This window comes from Psittacula echo, assembly GCF_963264785.1.
Source record: "Psittacula echo genome assembly, chromosome: 6".
Classification (NCBI taxonomy): domain Eukaryota; kingdom Metazoa; phylum Chordata; class Aves; order Psittaciformes; family Psittacidae; genus Psittacula; species Psittacula echo.
In genome coordinates this window covers 10,658,515-10,677,543 of record NC_137743.1, presented here as the reverse complement: position 1 = coordinate 10,677,543, position 19,029 = coordinate 10,658,515, and the positions used below count along the sequence as shown (strand labels likewise).

General features: G+C 40.3%; 1 protein-coding gene across 1 annotated transcript; it reads left to right on the top strand.

The window, feature by feature from the left end:
• Positions 1–7,479: 7,479 nt before the first annotated feature.
• Positions 7,480–18,651, top strand: ACSL5 (acyl-CoA synthetase long chain family member 5; the record flags this gene model as incomplete). Its single annotated transcript, XM_080621028.1, has 20 exons — positions 7,480–7,635; positions 8,181–8,289; positions 8,951–9,015; positions 9,095–9,196; positions 9,551–9,650; positions 10,859–11,037; positions 11,747–11,779; positions 12,021–12,072; positions 12,623–12,696; positions 13,137–13,214; positions 13,405–13,539; positions 14,063–14,197; positions 14,274–14,369; positions 14,725–14,797; positions 15,730–15,818; positions 15,897–16,013; positions 16,452–16,595; positions 17,536–17,637; positions 18,017–18,088; positions 18,511–18,651. The coding sequence occupies 20 exons, from the start codon at positions 7,480–7,482 to the stop codon at positions 18,649–18,651; spliced, it is 2,052 nt and encodes a 683-aa protein (XP_080477154.1).
• Positions 18,652–19,029: the final 378 nt, after the last annotated feature.

The following is a 19,029-nucleotide window of genomic DNA, read 5'->3' as shown; positions in this document are numbered from 1 at the left end:
CAGTGCTATGGGCATGTTCTCTCACACCTGCAGCCAATGCATGAGGTACACAGCATCACTACTTAACAGCTAATCAGAGACAAGGCAAATTCACTGCTATTTTTCTTCCTCCTGGAAAAATAACAGCCTGGGGCCAGATATCTGAAGGGGGAAAGTCCTCAGACAGATACCCTAAGAAGGTGATAATGGAGCTGGCTGGGCTGGGAGCCTGGCCTCCTTACCCTTCTCTGTAAGTGGTATTGCCTTTCTCTAAGCAGAAGTCTCTCTGATGTGCACTATTAAAACTGAAGCTCACAACTTCACTTAAATGCCACAGGAACAGGTCTAGGTAGGCAAAACCAAAAGCAGAGGAGTTTCATGCAGAACAAGCTGTTTCTTTTTCATCTTCACATAAAGCAGTGAATTAAGCCTCAGCTTTCCTAGGAGTATGTCTGCATTGCTAAATAATATCACAATTGCAATGTAAGTTAACTTTACGTGAATAGCATAAAATATACAGCAGCAATAAAACCATAGTTGTGATTAGTAGAAGCTATGCGTTTTGGCAAGCCAAGGTCCAGGACAGGTTGTATTCTCGATGCAAGTATGTGCCGTGTTATTCCATCACAGATACGCTTAGTCTAGCTAAGCAGATTAAACTGAAATCATCCAGCATAAAAAAACTTTCATACGGGCAAATTAAGTGGGAAAACAATTCCAGGACCTGAGGTCAAGGTACTAAAGAAGAGAGATAGGAGAAGCTGCTGCTTTCTCACCCCTGCAAACTTGCTGCAAAGTTGCAGTTAGACAAGCATCAGAGAGAAAAATGAAACTGCAGCAGCTATAAACTGTTCAATTTTTAAGTGAAGAAATACAACTGCAAAACCACAAAGAAAAATCTTTTCACAGTAGGAAACAAAACTGAAGTCTGAAACATGATTCACTGTTATGTTGTGCAAATAATTGCACACATGTGAGTCTATACCACAGCAGAAAGAACTAGGTAGCTTTGGGGGAAATAAAAAACAAACCCAAAACAACCAAACCCCAAAACAAAACAAGAAAAGCACTAAAACTAAGTAAGCCAAAACCAGCAACAGAAATGGGGATTCAGCCCACCAGCAAATACATTACAGCAGTATATGAGAAATACTGTACTCAAAGGATTTTTTCAGTATCACAGGTTACAAAGCTCTACTCAGCTTAATTTACCTGCAGCTATAGGAAGAAAATTGCTATTATTAAAAGTACAGTTTTATACACACAGAAAATAGATTAGAAGCAAAAAAATATTGCTCCAAAAGGGCTTGTTCTACTTTTCACTTGGCTCTTCAAAAACATGCAAACCTTAAGCTCTTTTCATCAACAGGGAAAAAACTCAACAACTTCCTCTGTATTGTGTTGTTTTTTTTTTTTTTTCTCTTACCACTCCAGTTCCCAAGTACAAGTTCCTCCCATTTATATGTTCCCTTCCCAGCATGCTTTTCTGCTTGCTGATTTATTTAAACCAGGGAGAGGAAACTAGCTGTAGGTTTTAATGAGTGTTACCTAATTGGTGTCAGTTTGTTATTGTGTTGGTAAGACTCCCTTTTACTTAAGGAAAAGAGATTGGTTTCCCTTCCCATCTTCACAATGGTAGGTGTTCTTGATTACTGGTTCTCCATATTTGCTCTCAAGTGTTTTCTGTATAAGTAATGAAGTTCTACTTCTATTTGTTTTATTACTGATGGGATTGCTTGTTGTTACTGACGTGGTCTTTTACCGCAACCTGTGTGCAGGTGTGGTGATTAGCTGTAGGGTCCAAGATAATGAACTCTTTCAGGAGATTGCTAGGAAATCTCTGGTAGTGTGCTATCAGGAACAAATGTGAACCTTAGGCTAAGTTAAGTTCAGATACACTGAGAGCAAGCATGTGAGTATTGTGATAATATGTAGCAATAAAATGCTATAGTATCTGAAAATTTTTAGTGCTACCTTTTTCTGTATGGCTATGTATAAGCTATGTAAGGTGCTTAATGCTGATGTTCTAGTTTTTTTAAGAGTTCTATGTGAGTTCTCAAGTTCTAGCTCTTTAAGCTGTGCTTGCTGAACATCTAGAGATAATTTCCTATTAATATAATGTTGATGCATGCATGTTTTGCAGGAATGTGTTCCTGTATTATCTAATAGATAAGCAGTAACAAAATCTCTTATGACTATTTTTCTTATGTTTTCGAAGTCTCAAAGGGCTAGTTGAATGTGTTCTCTTTTTGAGTAGCTCACTTTCAAGGAGAAAACCTAATATAGAAAAATATATGAAAGCTCGACTTTTCAGTTTAGGCGGCAAAGCTTCTTCTAGTGCTAAGCAGTGTCATGGTGTTGTTGGTCTCCTGATAGAGGGATAATAATAGGCACAGTAAAATTATTTCTAAAAAATAGCCTTTCTATTTAAGTATAATGAAGCTCTGATGTCAGTAGGTTTCATGAGCAAGGCCCAGAAACAGCCTGTAACATATAGTCTGAAACCACAGAGCATTCTGCTTCCTGGAAGTGAGTTACTGAGGCCTCATTCTTTCCCACTCCCTTGCATGGAGTCCTTCTTAGTCAAGATCAAAGGGTACTTAAACTGTTTGGCTCTGACTTTCACAAGAGGTATTCTCAAATCAAAGCCTAACTAAAGCATATCTTAGGCTTATTGCAAATTACTGTGGATTTGTTTTGTGGTTTTTGTGTGGCTTTATTCAGCAGTCACTGCTGAGCTTTTGCACTTTAGCTTCTTTCTGGATGCTAAAAGTTAGGTGTTCCTAAACCCTGGAGGACACAAGGCTTGTCCTTCCTGCTAGGGGAAAGTGGGATATAATGCTTCTAAGGAGCAAGAACTGGCACAATGGTTCACATTTGCAGGGCACTAAGCAAAGGCTGCACTGTGTAAGCAAATGTAAGAAGTAGGCTAATGTAAGAAGTGGTGGCTAACTAATTAGTGACCCCAGTGTAGTCAGTTGTGCTCTTCTCTTCCTGCTTGGAAAGAGTCAATACTCTTACATGTTACCTTACATTACACAAATCAACAAATTATTGAGATCACCTCAAAAGCATATGCAAGCTGTTTTTTAGGCAAAATTCTAGAAAGCATTTTCCTAGGCAGTGTATGACCATTGCTTCTGAAATTGTGCGAGTTTTGGCCATTGCTTTGCTGTCTGTAAAGAACTACTGTGATTGAGATTTCTTTCTTCATGCTTATGTGTTTGGAGGCACAAAGCTCAGTCACTTTGCAGTGAAGAGAATCTCCTGGCTGTGAGAGAATAGGGAATAACTGTTTCCTTCCTATTAGTTAGTGAAGGAATTGTTATAGAGACTAAGGAGCTGAGGGGTAAAGTAGAAATGAGAACATGTACTCCTGAACCCAAGGGTGTAAATGGTATCACTGTCATCTCTTTTGATAAAAACTAAGCCTTTGCACTCTGGAGCCTAGTGTGTCTTATCCCTGACCGTTGATCAGGGCAGACAATCCACATATACTTTAACTGTCTAGTGTCATATTGCACAAGAGGCCTACATGTGGTTTGAGACACCCTGTGTATTTTATATCTTTCTCGTCACTGAGAGCTGAGCCCTTTAGAACCTGGGTTTCAAGCACTTCATCCCTGCATGCTTAAGAAAGCAGCTGGCCCTCAGACCTGCCCTGCAGTGCAAGCTGGTGTCTGTCAAAAATGCCCTGGCTTTGGCTCATGCTGCACTGAGTTTTCACCTAGCTGATACGGATTGGGTATTACGAATGCACAGGACATTTGGATTTATGGGTTTAACTCTGGTTGTGGTTGCTCCATAGGACAGATCTAGGGTAGAGGTGTTCTCTTCCCATGGGCAGGAAATCTTATCCTCTCTGCTGGTTCTTCTGCTTTGAGGGCAACAGGATTAAGTAGCTTTTGTAGGACACCAGAAATGATTAACTAGCAGTGACTTGGATTTGACAAGTTGCAGTAGAAGCTCTTGTTGTAGGAAACAGCTGTCCTAATACTGGGAATTGAGACAAATTTGCTGAGAAGTCTCTTTTCACATCTTGAATAACACACCCTGTGTACATTGATAGGAGTGACTAAAGCCCATCTGAGGAAATAGGGTTAGGAAGTAAAAGCAAAACACTATCAATAAAGTAGAGGAATTGAAAATAGCCTGTCAGATATGAAAAGCATTTTTATTTTTGTGTATTGCAGACAAGGTCTAGGTATCTGTGCTTTTGACACAACACTGACTGCTGTAGCTTTAAAGGATGTTGGGTTTTGACTGTCATGTGTAGACTGTAAGCAGGCTAACGAACACAGTTATTTCAATAACCCAAAACAAACAAAAAGTAAACCCCTAGAAACAAATGAGCATATGATACTTCTGAGGCTTTAGAGAGAAAATCATTAACAGGTCTTGCTTTAAATGAAAAATCCATTTGGCTTATAACTGAAACCCATCCTTGAGTAGCTATAGGGATGCTGGTTAGATTACAGTGACATTAGGCTACTGTCTTACATGGAGAGAAACCAGAGACTTGGGGAACCAATTTAGAATCTGAAGGCAAAAGCTTTGCTGCATTTAACTGTCTTCAGGCTTTTCACAACTTGATCAGGCATTCTCTCTGGACTTAGAGCTCTCTGCTCCAAGCATCATTTCCTTTCAGGGCCCCTGATGCTCTCTCTTCCTAGTTGTCTTTCTGCAAACTGCCTTGCATGTGAGTCAGTGAGGAGGTGAGAATACCTTGATGGAAAGATTTTCAGTGACTGATCTACTGCTGCATGGAGCATTTGAGCTTAGTGGGTTCTCTGATCCTTACCCCAAAAAGGTCAGACAAGTGACCTCTGTTAATTTTCTGTCAAATAAGGCCATGTAACAGGCAGTAGCATTTGAAACAACTGCGCTGATCAGTCTGATTAGGCAGTGTTAATAAGTTACAGGAGAGGACTTGGTGCTATAGGCCTGAACCCCAGTTCTGTTTATTCCTCTAGCATGATACCCTAAAGCCAACCAATCCTTCCTGGTTTCTAGGAAATTATCTTAAAGTCACTATTAAAATGAGCACATGAGAGCACACTTCAGCCATTAAAAGAAGTGAAGCTGTACAGGCATGTGATCTCCTCTGTTGCCTTCATATAGCTCTACTGTCTTACTACTGATTGAGAAACTTCATGTCTAGGGAGAGTCATGAGTGCAAACTCCTTTTGGTCCATGTAGGGATGGAAAAAGATTGGAAACAGCCCAAGCTTTAAGCAAGCTATTTTAATGGACGGTGTCCCTGCTCATGGCAGGGGGGGTTGGAACTGAATGAGCTTTAAGGTCCCTTCCATCCCAACCCATTCTATGAAAATTCAGGTGAGTTGAACACGAGTACTCTGGTATCTGTCTGAAAAGATGTGAGAATAGATGTGCCAAGGTCTAGTTTTGCCAACAAGCTAAGCTTCCAACATACAGGTGGTAGAAATGTGATTTGCTCTGTCACTTGGATCTAGTACTGGCCTTTGAGTTAAACAAATAAAGCTTATATCCAACTCCTGTACATGTTGGAGAGTGAAGATGCCTCTATCAGGCTGCCTCAGTGCTCATGCTATAAAAAAAGTTACTTGTTCCTGTTAACAAAAGAGGAAGTGTCTGAGTCACACAATAAGCCAGATACTGTTTAAGCACCTACAGAAAGCTGTTTGCTAACTGCTCCAGTAATGGGTTACAAGGCCAAATGTCTAAGTCATGAAGAGCAGCTGATTGCCAAATTGCTTTATTAATAATCTTCAGTCTTCCAAAAAAAGCAGTGCTAGAACCTAGTGTTAAGTGACTTTGCCCTGAGTGTAAACTTAACCAGCAGACCTGGTTTTAGGGGATTTTTTTTAATCTAGGCTTGGTTGATAAAGGTCCAAAGGAAGAGTCTGGAGATGGGTGACTTCTGTGCTGTAGAAAGAGCAGGTTTGATATACCCAGTGACTGGAACTGTCAGGCAGCGCAGAATGCCAAGGGCATTTCCTGTCTTTCTTGCTGTAGCATAATTTTTTGGGACTCTCAATACATAAAACCAAGGTCAGGAGTTTGAAGTGCACATTTTAACTAAGCAGAAAAGCTCCAACGCTAGGCAGTTGGTACTTCTCAGATATGTAGGTGGCATGGTTTTTGGCAGCTTAGACTTGATGACAGTCCTCTGAGGTACCCTTCATTACACAGATGCTGAGCGGGCAAAGCATGCCTTCTCTCACCAGAGAACACGTGAGGACTGCTGATTAACGCAGCCACTGGAAACTGGAAATACAAACGCATAAATCAGATATGGGTGATCTAATTCTGGTCAGTCTGGCCTCAGAGACCTGAATTCTGACTTAGGGGCCTGGCTGAATTTATTAACTTTGGAAAATTCCTTCAACTTTCTTGAAGTTGCAGTTAAAGGATAACTGGAGCTCATTGCTCCAGAATGCCTGATAGTCTTGGACAGGGATTTAGTTAGTTGCTAGCTGACATACTGTCTACTGACTGGGTTTGCTTGATTCTGTATGAAGGAATTTGACAGGGTGTGGTTATTCATCTTGCAAAGTGTGATGTGTCATGTCCCGCATAGCTGTTTAGATACGGGCAAAGGTAAGTTGGTGAAATCTGAGTTGATTCAGACAAAAAGCTGTCACCTATGCTACATTTTCTCAGCTGTTCAACCTTAAGCATACCAGAACACTTTAGATATTAAAGTACTTGTTTCAAGGGGATGAGGCTGAGGTAGATGTCTGTCACTTCTAAGAAAACCTGCATTCTTGGGTTTTGCTTTCCTGTCCTTAAAGGAAGAGACTCTGGAGGATTCAAGCAGCAGAACTGCTGCTGTTTCCCAGCCAGATTTCCATTGCACACATTGACTTCTAGGTCACAACTTCATAGTAACTTTGACAGTTTTGCCTTGTGCTGTATCTCGTGCTAAACACATTTTTCACTATCTGAAATACTTGTCCAGCATGAACTCTCCTTTCCAGCAAGAGCAGCTGATCACAAAGATACTTCTTGTCTTGAAGACTTGCATATGCACAGGTAACAAACACTTAACTTGTCAATACCCCTGCTATTTTAGCAATACCCCCTCCTATTGCAGAATATCTTCTTACTTCTGCTGACACCACTGAACTGTAGGCATTTTTTGGTCATACTTAATTTGGGAAATTATATACTGGGGTTTTTTTGCCAGGCAGATTTTTTACTCTTCAATACAATGAATAACATCTGTTTCTTGTCTGACTTCATCAGGCTTCAGCTTTTTGTGGAGGTGGATGCAGCATGGATTAAGATTAATGGGGACAGGTGACTCGCGATCTCTTAAGAGGCTTAAAGTGTTGCATAAGCATGCTTTATTATTGTACCAGGACTCTTTAGGAGCAAACTGCCGAAATAATTTGTAGTATTGTTTAACAAACTGCTGAAGTAACCATAGCTCATGGGTAGTGAGTGCTTCTAGCTCACGTCTACTGAATTTCCTGTTTGTTTCAGGTTCAACTCTGGCTCCTCTGATCCAGCACAATGATCTGGATACTTCAAGTCTTGTTCTCACCGCTCCCAACACCAGCACTGATTAGTCTTATTGTATTTGGAGCCGGCGTCTTCCTGTGGGTGATAAGCAGGCCAAAGCCTGTTTTGCCTCCTGTTGACTTGAACAAGCAGTCAATAGGAATTGAGGTAATACTCTACTTGTGGGCATACATTATTTTTGAGCTTAATCTAAATACTGATCCATTCTGACTCTGGGTATTGGTGGAAACTGATATACACAGCCTTCTTTCCCAGGTGTACAACTCAAGAGTATGATGGGGAGAAGGGAAGTCTTAAGACACTAAGAGTAGGAAGCAGCTGCTCTTGCCAACAGGATTAGGTGGACTCTTTACCAGATGGCCTTGGCTGTCACTGACTTTCTTCTGTATTTTAAATCCTTTGTATCAGCTTTGAAGCTGGTGCTAGGCTTCATGTAACTAAGCAAGTGATAGCAGTCAATCTTAGTCAAGGTCTCTCTAATAACTTGTAATGGAAGATTAATCCATTTAGAGGCCATTTAGAAAATTCCTTTGTATATGACTGAGCAGATCAAAATCAGGAAGGAAAATGAGACTTCTTTAAACAAAGCAAAGCTATTGAAATACTTCAAAGGGAATTGCTGGGAGAATGGCTAAGGAACAAATGACGCTGCATCTGTTCTGCACTGTTTCATAACTGTGCTCTTTCTCTAGGGAGGAGCCAGAAGAGGTGCGCTCTTGACAGACAATAACCTAGTTTCTTATTACTATGAAGATAGTAAAACCTTGTATGAAGTTTTCCAGAGAGGACTGCATGCTTCTGGTAAGCTTTGCATCTGCTAGTTAGTATTTGCCTATCACAGGTAAATAAAATTATTCCAAGCTCCTTTACCTTGCCTCTTGTCTGTAGTAATAATTAAGGATAACAAAAGCTTTCCTAGCCTTTTGTGAAGTAGAGTGACAAGTGACCATATTCCCCAGACATGCACACTGATTTAGAAGCACTCTTAGTTGGCAGACTGGGCAGGAACAAACATCAGAAGCTTAAGAAGGTAGAGTTCAGTGAAGAGGCAGAAGACACTAAGCATCAGAGGCAGTTGCAGGGAAACACCTCTGCTCTGCCTCGTGGTGTGGTTTTTAGTGTAAAATTACTGCCTGTTTACAACAGGTATGAATTTGTGCACATGTGACTTTGGGGGTCCTATGCATGGAAATAAGTGATAGCTTACAAGCTATTTCAGTCTCATGTGTGTCATGAAATGGGAAAATATCCCCAGACCTTGGAACTATTGCCTTTAAGGATAAGCCAGGCAGTCCTACAATGTGGGCTTGGGCAGAATGGTTAACTATGGACACAGCATTTCCATGCTCCATGCAGTTAGCTGGATGTCTGACTGAAAGTATTTCCCACTTAGTGTTGCATTGAAGTGCTGTGCAACTTCAGTACTGAGCTTTACAATTGCTTTTCTGAACTCCTCCATTAGGAAATGGCAACTGTTTAGGCTACAGAAAACCCAAGCAACCTTATCAATGGCTGACATATAAACAGGTGAGTACTGTACACAACAGATGTTGTTCATTTGGGATCCTGTCCTATAACACTGAAGTCTGGGAAAACTATGTTACAGGTTTTGGACAGAGCTCAACACCTGGGATCAGGGCTTCTGCAAAAAGGATGCAAACCACAACCAAACCAGTTCATTGGCATTTTTGCTCAGAATAGGCCAGAGGTAAGAAACAAACTGAATATTCTATCCCAGAGTATTCTGACACCTTAGGGAGAGGTCTGTATTTAAAGAGTTTGAGGCCACTGGAAGAACAATCAAACTGGCTTTTCTTTCCCAGTTACTTTATTATTGACTAAGCACATACCATGCCAGACATATAATACACTAAGCACATACCATGCCAGACATATAATACAATGATCTTGAACCCTCACTACTCTTAATTTCATGTACTCTTGCTCCTTACACAACCCCCACTACTATTGTGTGCATGGGCTAGTCAAGCTGTAGGAAATCTGCAGATAATCCTGTCTTGAGCTGCTAGTTTCCCTTAGCTGTACTGTTTTCTCTTTTCAGTGGATCATTTCAGAGTATGCCTGCTACACTTACTCAATGGTTGCTGTTCCACTCTATGACACTCTGGGGCCAGAGGCCATCGTATATATTGTTAAGAAAGGTAAATATTGACTTCCATTATTTCATAATGACTTCTCTAAGAAGCTTTGTTTTGAGAAGGCTGAAGTTCAAGGGAATTCAATGCAAAAAATCAGAGTAGCTTTAACCTTATTGCTCATACACATTCATAGACACTTAATTTCTGTAAATGAAGCTGCTTTGCAGGGGGTATGGTCAATGCCTAGAAGAAGCCTATGGCTTTTCTATGTCTCCTAGTGTATTGACTGCAAGTTCACTGAAGACCTGCTAGATCCTGTGCATAATCCTGCAATCAAAGTGCTCAACTATTTGCTATTTGAGGTTTTGCAATCCTGAAATCCCACATTGCCAAAGAACCAGACAATGCAGACAGTCTTGCATGCAAATTAAGACTAGATGTGTGTCTCTGAGTTGAAGTTGTAGAATGTAAAGAGTGGAGGACGGAAGGGTAAAGATATGCCTAAATCTGCTTAACCTATCTGGTTAGGGCCTGTTGTTCTACAGAACCAACAACTAGCATGCCATCACAGAAGAAACTGGTGAGGAAGCTTGAATAAAAGTTCAAGCTTTCTTCTTCCAGTCAGGAGACATGGGAGGAGAGGAGGGAATATCCACTGCTGTCACAATGATCTGGGATTCAACCCATAAACAGGATTTCCATGCAAAATTGCTTCAACAGTTATGCTGGCAAACCTTGCAAACAGGTCTTGCCTGGAACTACGCAGCTGTTACTTACTAGGCTAATGGGGAGCTGGCATGTTCAGGCAAACTCAGTTCCTCAGCTGACTTAATGGGAAATGTGTTTGCAATTGCACAAAACTCTCTTCTACAGGTAGGGAAGCTGAGGCATAAACTCAATAATTTTGATTACCTCTTTCAAGTAGGTCTAAATTTCTTTAGATTTGAGGAAGATTGCTAAACCTAAACAGTCAGTGAGGACAACTTTGAGCTTTTATGATAACATCAAGAGTTTAAATGCCTCTCTTGACTGTGATTGAAGATTCATCTTCAGTTCCTCAGCATTTTGCATAGCCAAAATCTCAAGTTTGATCAATCAGTTGGCCGTGGTAGGAGGAATGTTCATAGCACTGCAAGCCAGCCACTAAATCCACATGAACAAACACAAACGGCTTTAGAAACAATGCTATGTTCTAAATGTATGTTCTGCTGAGCTGTCGCTAGCCTCATGTCTTCTAAACAGACTTCTGAAATGTAATTTCTTTTCCGTAGCTGACATAAGCGTAGTGATCTGTGACAAGCCTGAGAAGGCACAGGTCTTGCTTGAGAACTGTGAGCAAGGAAAGAGCCCATGTCTGAAGACTGTCATTCTCATGGATCTCTTTGATAAAGAGCTCAAGGACAGAGGAGCTAAAGTGGGAGTTGAAATTCTAGCACTGCAGGAGGTTGAGGTAGGTGACTAAAGGCTTCTGCTTGATCTTGCAGAGGAATACCTTGCCAGCTAGACATCTGGATCTCCTTTGGCAACAATGATACTTTGATGTAAGCATTATCCAGTTGTCACACCTGTACCTGAGATGTTGATGAGCAGTCACCTTGAAAATTGATATATTTAGCCAAATGAACTGGCAAAGTTCAAACCATTGACTGAAGTTGTGTCCATGTGTTGTGGATAGTCAGTATGCATGAAACTGAAGACTTCCTTAGCTTAATTTATGGTGTAGTTGTAATGGGATTTGTCAGGTTTTTAAGCTGACAGCTGAGTATAATTGAACTGTTAAGTGCAAATTACTGACTGCTTTGACATCCCAATACTGGACTTAATCTTCCAGATGTGATGCATAAATGCAAAGTCTAAGAGATGTGGCTTGCATTAAATAAACTGAAATCTCTCCACGCAGGACTTCCAAATTCCTTAAGCAGTTCTGACTGCTTTCTATACATTTTAATTTATGCTTTCCACAACCCCAGGAGACCGCTTTCCCAAGTTGTGGAAGTTCAGGAATTAAGTTCAGGAAGACCAGCAGCTCTCCCTGAGACAGAATATCAAGAGGCAAAGTGAAAAAAAAAGTGTTGCATGTGAATGCAATTACCTACTCATCTACTGTTGCATGTGTATTTCTGTTGCAATTTTTAAGCTGTGTTTTCTCTCTAACACAGGAGCTTGGAAGAAACAACATCAGAGAACCAGTGGTAAGTATCTCTGTGGAACGATTACAAACCCGTAAATATAGTCTTTAAAAAGAACTCTTGCCATACTGCTAGTAGAGGAAGCTGGCAGATTTATTTTGTGTTGTATCTTGTCTTGCTGTTTCTAAACAGAATTCCTAGTTCATCCTACTTTAGGATGTGTATGTAAATGATAATTTAAATATGATACATAAATAATAAACATAATCCTTACCCTGTGAACTTTGTGTTGTTTTCCCTCTAGCCTCCTAAGCCTGAAGATCTTTGCATTGTGTGTTTTACCAGTGGAACCACGGGTAAGAGAATAAGTATATATAGTGGTGCTTCCCCGCTACAATAATCTCCCTGGCCTGAAAAAATAGCTTTGCAGCATGAAAGGAAATTATAACAACACAAAAGTAAAATAGTAAATGAGAACAGCGTCAGTCAACTACTTCAGTTTTACTTGGGACATTGATGCTACAAATCAAGTATACTAAGACAAAGCTTCTTAGAGCTGGGGAGAAGAATAGCTAAATGCATGTTGTCTTACACTAAACAGTCAATCTTTAACATTAAAACTGTATTTTTCATAGGTTATGTATTCTGATCCACAGGGGCTAGAGAAATATCTTGTAGCATTCTCAACGTTACTCCTAATTACTCTGCTAGTTCAATAGACCTTTCCTTTATATAATATCCCTAGCTGAAAGTGCTCAAGATGAGGCATATTTGTGATCTCTTAAGACAAAGCATGCATGACTAAACCTAATACAAACATAGCTCAAACTGAGTCAAACAAGACACGGGAAACTGACAGCATAAGCAGTCAGAGCCACAAGTGACCTTTGCTTGATCTCTCCGAAGGTAACCCTAAAGGAGCCATGCTGACACATGAAAATGTTGTTTCAAATGCTGCTGCCTTCCTTAGATGCACAGAGGTAGGCTACTGCTAATGGTGATCTCTAGGCTGCATCACTCAATCATGAAACTAGCTTTAATCTGGACATTTCTGCAAACCACTCACTCACAGCAAACTCATGTTTTCCATATATCAATGGAACAATGGTATTGCAAGAAACTTGGTTTAACTTTGAACAAGAACTTCCATACAGAAATTATTCTAGAATGAGTCAGTCCTAAGTGCCAAGAGTATTAAACTACCCTATTACAAGTCTTGCCAAAACAAAACTATGTTGATCTAGTATGGCAGAGTTGCAGCTGCAAATGTTGAAGAGGTGATGAGTGATCTGGGTTGTTTCAGTCATTGAAGTGTCTATTTGAAAGTATTCAAACTGATCCAAACTACACTTGCTTTCTATTTAACTAACTCAAGCAGGCATAGGAAGTGCTAACCTACATCTGTTTCTTTCCCCTGTAGAACACAGTTGAGTGTACAAGTTCAGATATTGAAATATCCTACCTTCCCTTGGCTCACATGTTTGAGAGAGTTGTACAGGTATGTACAGATGTATGCATCTGAGCTTCTATAAATCAAATAAAAGGTACAATGGCCTGTATTTTCTCAAAAGCTATTTACAATAGAATATTCGTTCCACTGGGCACTGAAAATCATGCTGCTTTCCATAGACAATAATTATGGTTAATGAAGCTAGGAATTACCCTTGACTTGTTTGGTCAATTTTCAGACTGTGGTCTACAGCTGTGGAGCAAAAGTGGGCTTCTTCCAAGGGGACATCAAGTTCCTAACAGATGATATGAAAACCTTGAAGCCAACACTATTTCCAGTTGTACCAAGACTGCTCAACAGAATATATGACAAGGTATGTGAGCAATTTTAGCTAAATCATCTTCATGATGATTTAATAAATTTATTATCATCATTAAATCATCATTTAAATGATGATTTTAATATCTAATTAAGCATACAAGTTTAAATGAATACTGAATGCATCATTGCCACTAGTAAATTACTTCTTAGCAGGAAGAATTCTTTAAAATCCTTTCTGAGAAGATGGAAAGAGCCTTATGACCTGGAGTATAAGAACAGCATATCCAGTCATGACAGTGCTAAACCTGTTGCTGTTCAAAGATGAGATGTTCATTTACTTTGGAATGCAAATGAAGCAAGTTCAAAGCTAGAAGGATCTCTGTCTGTCAAAGCTATGAGCTGAATATGTCAGCAGTAACACAGATTAGTGTTGTCCCTTGGTTCATATCCCAGACCACGGCAGTAGTGAATATGGACCCAAGAATATCAAAGATATGGTGACTCCTAATAAAACAAGAACAGGATGTACAGATGTGAGTGTTAAACCCAAAAGTCATCAATACTTTTCTTTACAGATACAAAGTGGTGCAAAGAGCCCAGTGAAACGCTGCCTGTTAAACTTAGCTGTGATTATGAAGATGGCTGAAATAAAACAGGGTATAATTCGTAATGACAGCATTTGGGATAATTTAATCTTCAAAAAAGTTCAGGTAAGGTATTCTAGGTGTAAATACCAGGTGAATCATGTAGAACTGGAAGATCTGATGGCTTCTATTTCACTTGTAGGAAACCATGGGTGGAAGAGTACGTATAATGGTAACAGGCGCAGCTCCTATATCTCCCTCTGTCCTGACATTTCTTAGAGCAGCATTAGGCTGTCAGGTAAGATGAGTTTTTGATTACGTTTTATTATGCCCAAATAAGTGACCAACAATACAGCTGTGGTCCAGCCCAGCTTGTTCAGGGAAGATTGCTGTCAGTCTTCAGTATCTAAAGGCTGCTTGATAAGCTCCATGAGCTCCCAGTGTAGTACATTTGAGAACACAGTTGTCTTGTTCAGAGAATTAGGTGACCAAAGCAAGGTTTGGGTAGGTAAACTTGAACATTTGGTTGCACTAAGAAGACCAAGAAGTCTTGGCTTCCTTCCTAAGAAGATTTGAACACAGGCATACTTGAAACTGAGCTCTTTCACACCAATGGTTTAATGTTCAAAGAATATTCCTCCTTTCTTACACAGATCTTTGAAGGTTATGGGCAGACTGAATGTTCAGCTGGATGCACTTTCTCAATGCCTGGAGACTGGACAACAGGTATGGTAGCTGGGACTTGGAAACTCTCCCATAGCTATCAGCAGGAAGTGACACTCAAGCTTAGGTGCTCTACTGCTTTTTGTTCGATGAAAGTTAAATCCTGGGTACTTAGAGTGATTCTTGGTACTAACAGATAAAAAAACCCCTGGACTCAAGTAGTCGAGTCCTAGAGTGAGGACTCAAGTAGTTGAGGATCTCTCATGTCACACTATGTTTAAGTGATGTAGGTTACCTTAGGCCCTATCCCAGTGTACAGAAAAGATTGTCTGTACAGAGCTGGAAAAACTGGACAAAGATTTCCCAAATGGCTCTAAGAAACTAGCTTTAGCTCCCAAGTAACTTGTTTTACTCCAAGAATAATGACTAAAATATCAGACATGATACTTGACTATTTTCCTGAATGACTACCTGACCTTGAAGATTTGGCTTTCTTATTAGCAAGGATGTTTTTAATATTGGGTATTCTAAATTTGAGGTCTAGATATTATCTTTGGTAACATAATAACTGCAGAAAGAGCATAATGAGGATGAAATGCAAGTGAATACCAGGGTCTATGAGGGAATCCAGTGGAGGCAAGAGTGCTACATGATTGGTGTGGTTAATTACACCAATAAATGGTTGTAATAATTGATACTTAGCTGCTATTTATCCTGCATTAACTGCCTGAAAATGGCATTACAATAACTTTCTTGAGCTTTTAGTGTCAGAATCCTTTAAACAGTACTGGTTCTTGTTAAAGCAGTGAATAAAGTGCCTTTAAGTATCTACCATCGCTGAGGCCTTTCATATGTCGGGGGCATCTGAGTTCTCCCATATTACTTAAATACCTAGTCTTTGTAGCTTTAGACCAAATAGGGCCAACTACTAGCAGAATCCCCAAAACATAACTGTCTTTTGCTTGTTTGGGTTTTTTTTGGGTTTGTTTTTTCAGGCCATGTTGGACCCCCTCTGGTTTGTAATATCATAAAACTAGATGATGTGGAAGAAATGAACTACTTCTCTTCTAACAATGAAGGCGAGGTAAGTGCGATCTCCTGTATGCATCAGGAAATGCTAGAATGTAAGACATTGACTAACAATGTTCTGTGCTTGCTATAGGTCTGCATTAAAGGACCAAATGTGTTCAAGGGTTATCTGCAGGACCCTGAGAAGACAGCAGAAGCAATTGATAAAGATGGATGGCTTCACACTGGAGACATAGGGAAGTGGTTGCCAGTGAGTATTGTTAAATACAAGCCATTGCTTGGATATGAATTCCTGGCTAGTTCACAGTAATCTGAAAAGCTGGAGAAATGAATTCTAAGATAAAAGCCTTACACAGTACTTTATGATCATTCCCAAAGTAACTCCAGGCAAAGCTCCAAAGACCAATTAGGTTACAAGATCTAGAATAACACCTCCTAGGCCAGTAATTAACACTGTCACTTCCACAGTGCAGTGCAGCAAGGTATCTTGGTTTCTCTCAGAGAAGAATGAAGGAGCTGTCTAATCATGTCCTGAGCTAACTGGAGAAATTAGACCAAGTGCTCCTTCTCTCTATAGAGAAACCAGTTCCAGACTAGCATGTGCCTTTCATGCAACAAGCCCTAACCTATTATCTTCTTATAAAAGCAAGACAGAGACTTGAAACTAATGGCTTTCTTTAACTTCTAGAATGGAACGCTGAAGATCATAGATAGGAAGAAGAATATATTTAAACTTGCACAAGGAGAATACATTGCTCCAGAGAAGATAGAAAATGTCTATGTCAGAAGTGCTGCTGTAGCCCAGGTCTTTGTACATGGGGAAAGCCTGAGGGTAAGTGATGTTAGGAGTGAGGATCTTGCAAGATTCCTCCCTCAATGAATTCTGGAAGATCAGGTACAAAGGTATGCACAAGCAAGAGAGTCCTTGAACAAGATCTGCTTCCCAGAGTGCCATGTTTATAGGACCATTTGTTCAGACCTATAGCCTTCCCAATTGATACCAGAGAAAAGGAGAGCTTGATTTCAAGCTCTGGGTAAAGGCTAATTGCATACTTGTGTGCGATAAGTATGTCAGGTCAGCTCTGGAGAATTTAGAATCATGGAAGAGTTTGAGTTGGAAGGGACCTTTAAAAGTCATCTAGTCCAATCCCCCTGCAGTGAGCATGTAGAGCCCTCTACAGCCTGATCTTGAATGTTTCCAGGGATGGGGCACTTACTCTGGGCAACCTGTTTCAGTGTTTCACCACCCTCACAACAAAGAATTCCTTCCTTATATTTAGTCTAAATCTCCCCTCTTTTAGTTGTGCAGGTGTATGTGCAAAGCATCATCCCCTGTCCTGTTGCAACAGGCCCTACTACAAAGTTTGTTCCCATCTTACTTATAAGATCCCTTTAAATACTGAAAGGCTGCAATAAGGTCACTATAGAGCCTTTTCTTCTCCAGGATGAACAACAACTATCTCAGCCTTCCTTCATAGGAGAAGGGTTTCTCCACTTCTTTTCCAAATGTCACATATGCTAGCAGAGGCCATTCTTCAATCTGTAAACCAGCCAAAAGCAGTTGCTGAAGCATTCAGCACACAAAAACCCCTGCATTAGTACATTTACTGCTGTCTGATAAGTGACTTAAAGTCTGTGTAGTCTGTTCCAAACTCCAGGAACAGATGAGGCTGTAGATGTGGCTTGTTATAGAGACACTGGCTACAATCAAGTACACATAATTTCAGATGCCTTTTCCCAATCTCGACATGACTGCTTCTGCTTGTTTGCAGTCTTTTCTAATAGGTATAGTGGTTCCTGATCCTGAGATGCTTCCAGAATTTGCAGCAAAACTAGGAGTAAAAGGTTCTTATGAAGATCTCTGCAAAAATCCAGTGAGTAGCTTAATGTTTTAGTGGCTTGTAGATAGAACTTAATTCTGAAGTCCAGTCTTGCATTGCTTTGACTCCATTCTGCCTTCCTTTTTTGTAAATTAAACTGGCTCAATACTGAGTGAGTCATGCAAGCAGACATACACTAAAAACTGGAACCAAGTATAGGTGTCTCTTGAAGTTTCAAGGGCTATCACTGATGCTTTTCTAATGAGAAGATGTTAAGGCCACTGTGAGTTCACATGATAAATCTTGAATGTAGAAATATGTACATGTGTTCTTATCAACCTCAGTTTTCACAGACTGGGCAATTGGTATGGTCTTGAATTGCAATTACAAAATGGAAGCTTTGCCCACTCTCTTCATGCTCTATTTCTTCTAGGCAGTGAAGAAAGCTATCTTAGAAGATATGGTCAGATTGGGGAAAGAGGCTGGCCTTAAATCCTTTGAACAAGTGAGTTCTTCTACATCCTGCTTGTCACAAGCACTTGTATTGTTAATACAATGGCTGGGAAGTCTTCATTCCTGATACCGGCTATGTCAAGGTGGGACCTAAGACAGCTGCCCCAGACAACTGATCAAAGTAGGCAGTGAAACAGTGACTTCTGATCAACAAACAGGTGTCTGTACAGGGCAACAGTAGTAATTGCCAGGGGATGGAGTGGAGATTCACCATAAACTGCAGGAGCTGTACTGTAGTTCCAGCCTATTCTCTTCCTGTGTCAGCCAAAAGGAGTTTGACTTTATCAAAAAAATCCCCAGTTTATTTAATGGCAACTCCTGAGTAGTTGTACCGAGCTTGAGGAAGGTGACAAGAACTGTTTGTGCTCTAAGTAATTGTGTAAGTGCAGTTGCTAAAATATTTTCTTTTAATAGGTTAAAGACCTGTACATCCACACAGAGATGTTCTCTGTAGAAAATGGACTCTTGACACCAACACTGAAGGCAAAGCGAGCAGAGCTTGTTAAACTCTTCCAGAAGCAGATTGAGGCCCTCTATACAAGTGCAGAGGAGTAAGTGGCCGGTTTAAATTAAACTGCATGGAGTATCCACGTGAATCTGTGACACTACATGACCTATGGAGGACACAGGCAAGAGTGGAGGGGAGCAAGGAGAACTTCAATGTATTTTTTTTCTGGTATCCTGGGAAAAATTACTTTCAGATGAAGATGGCTGAAGTATAACTGACAACTGGCAGTGTTCACATGGTGCAGGACTGAGCATCAGCTGTCTAGACAAAGCCAGAACTTTGATCTTCCTTGGACTTTGACTGAAATGCAGAAACACTCAAGACCCTCAGCCTTTAAACGGCAGCTGTGTGCACTTCTCCCTGTCAAAAGCAAATCTTCATTTTCCTGCTCCAGTTATAAACTCCATTGTGACCTTTTGTGGATT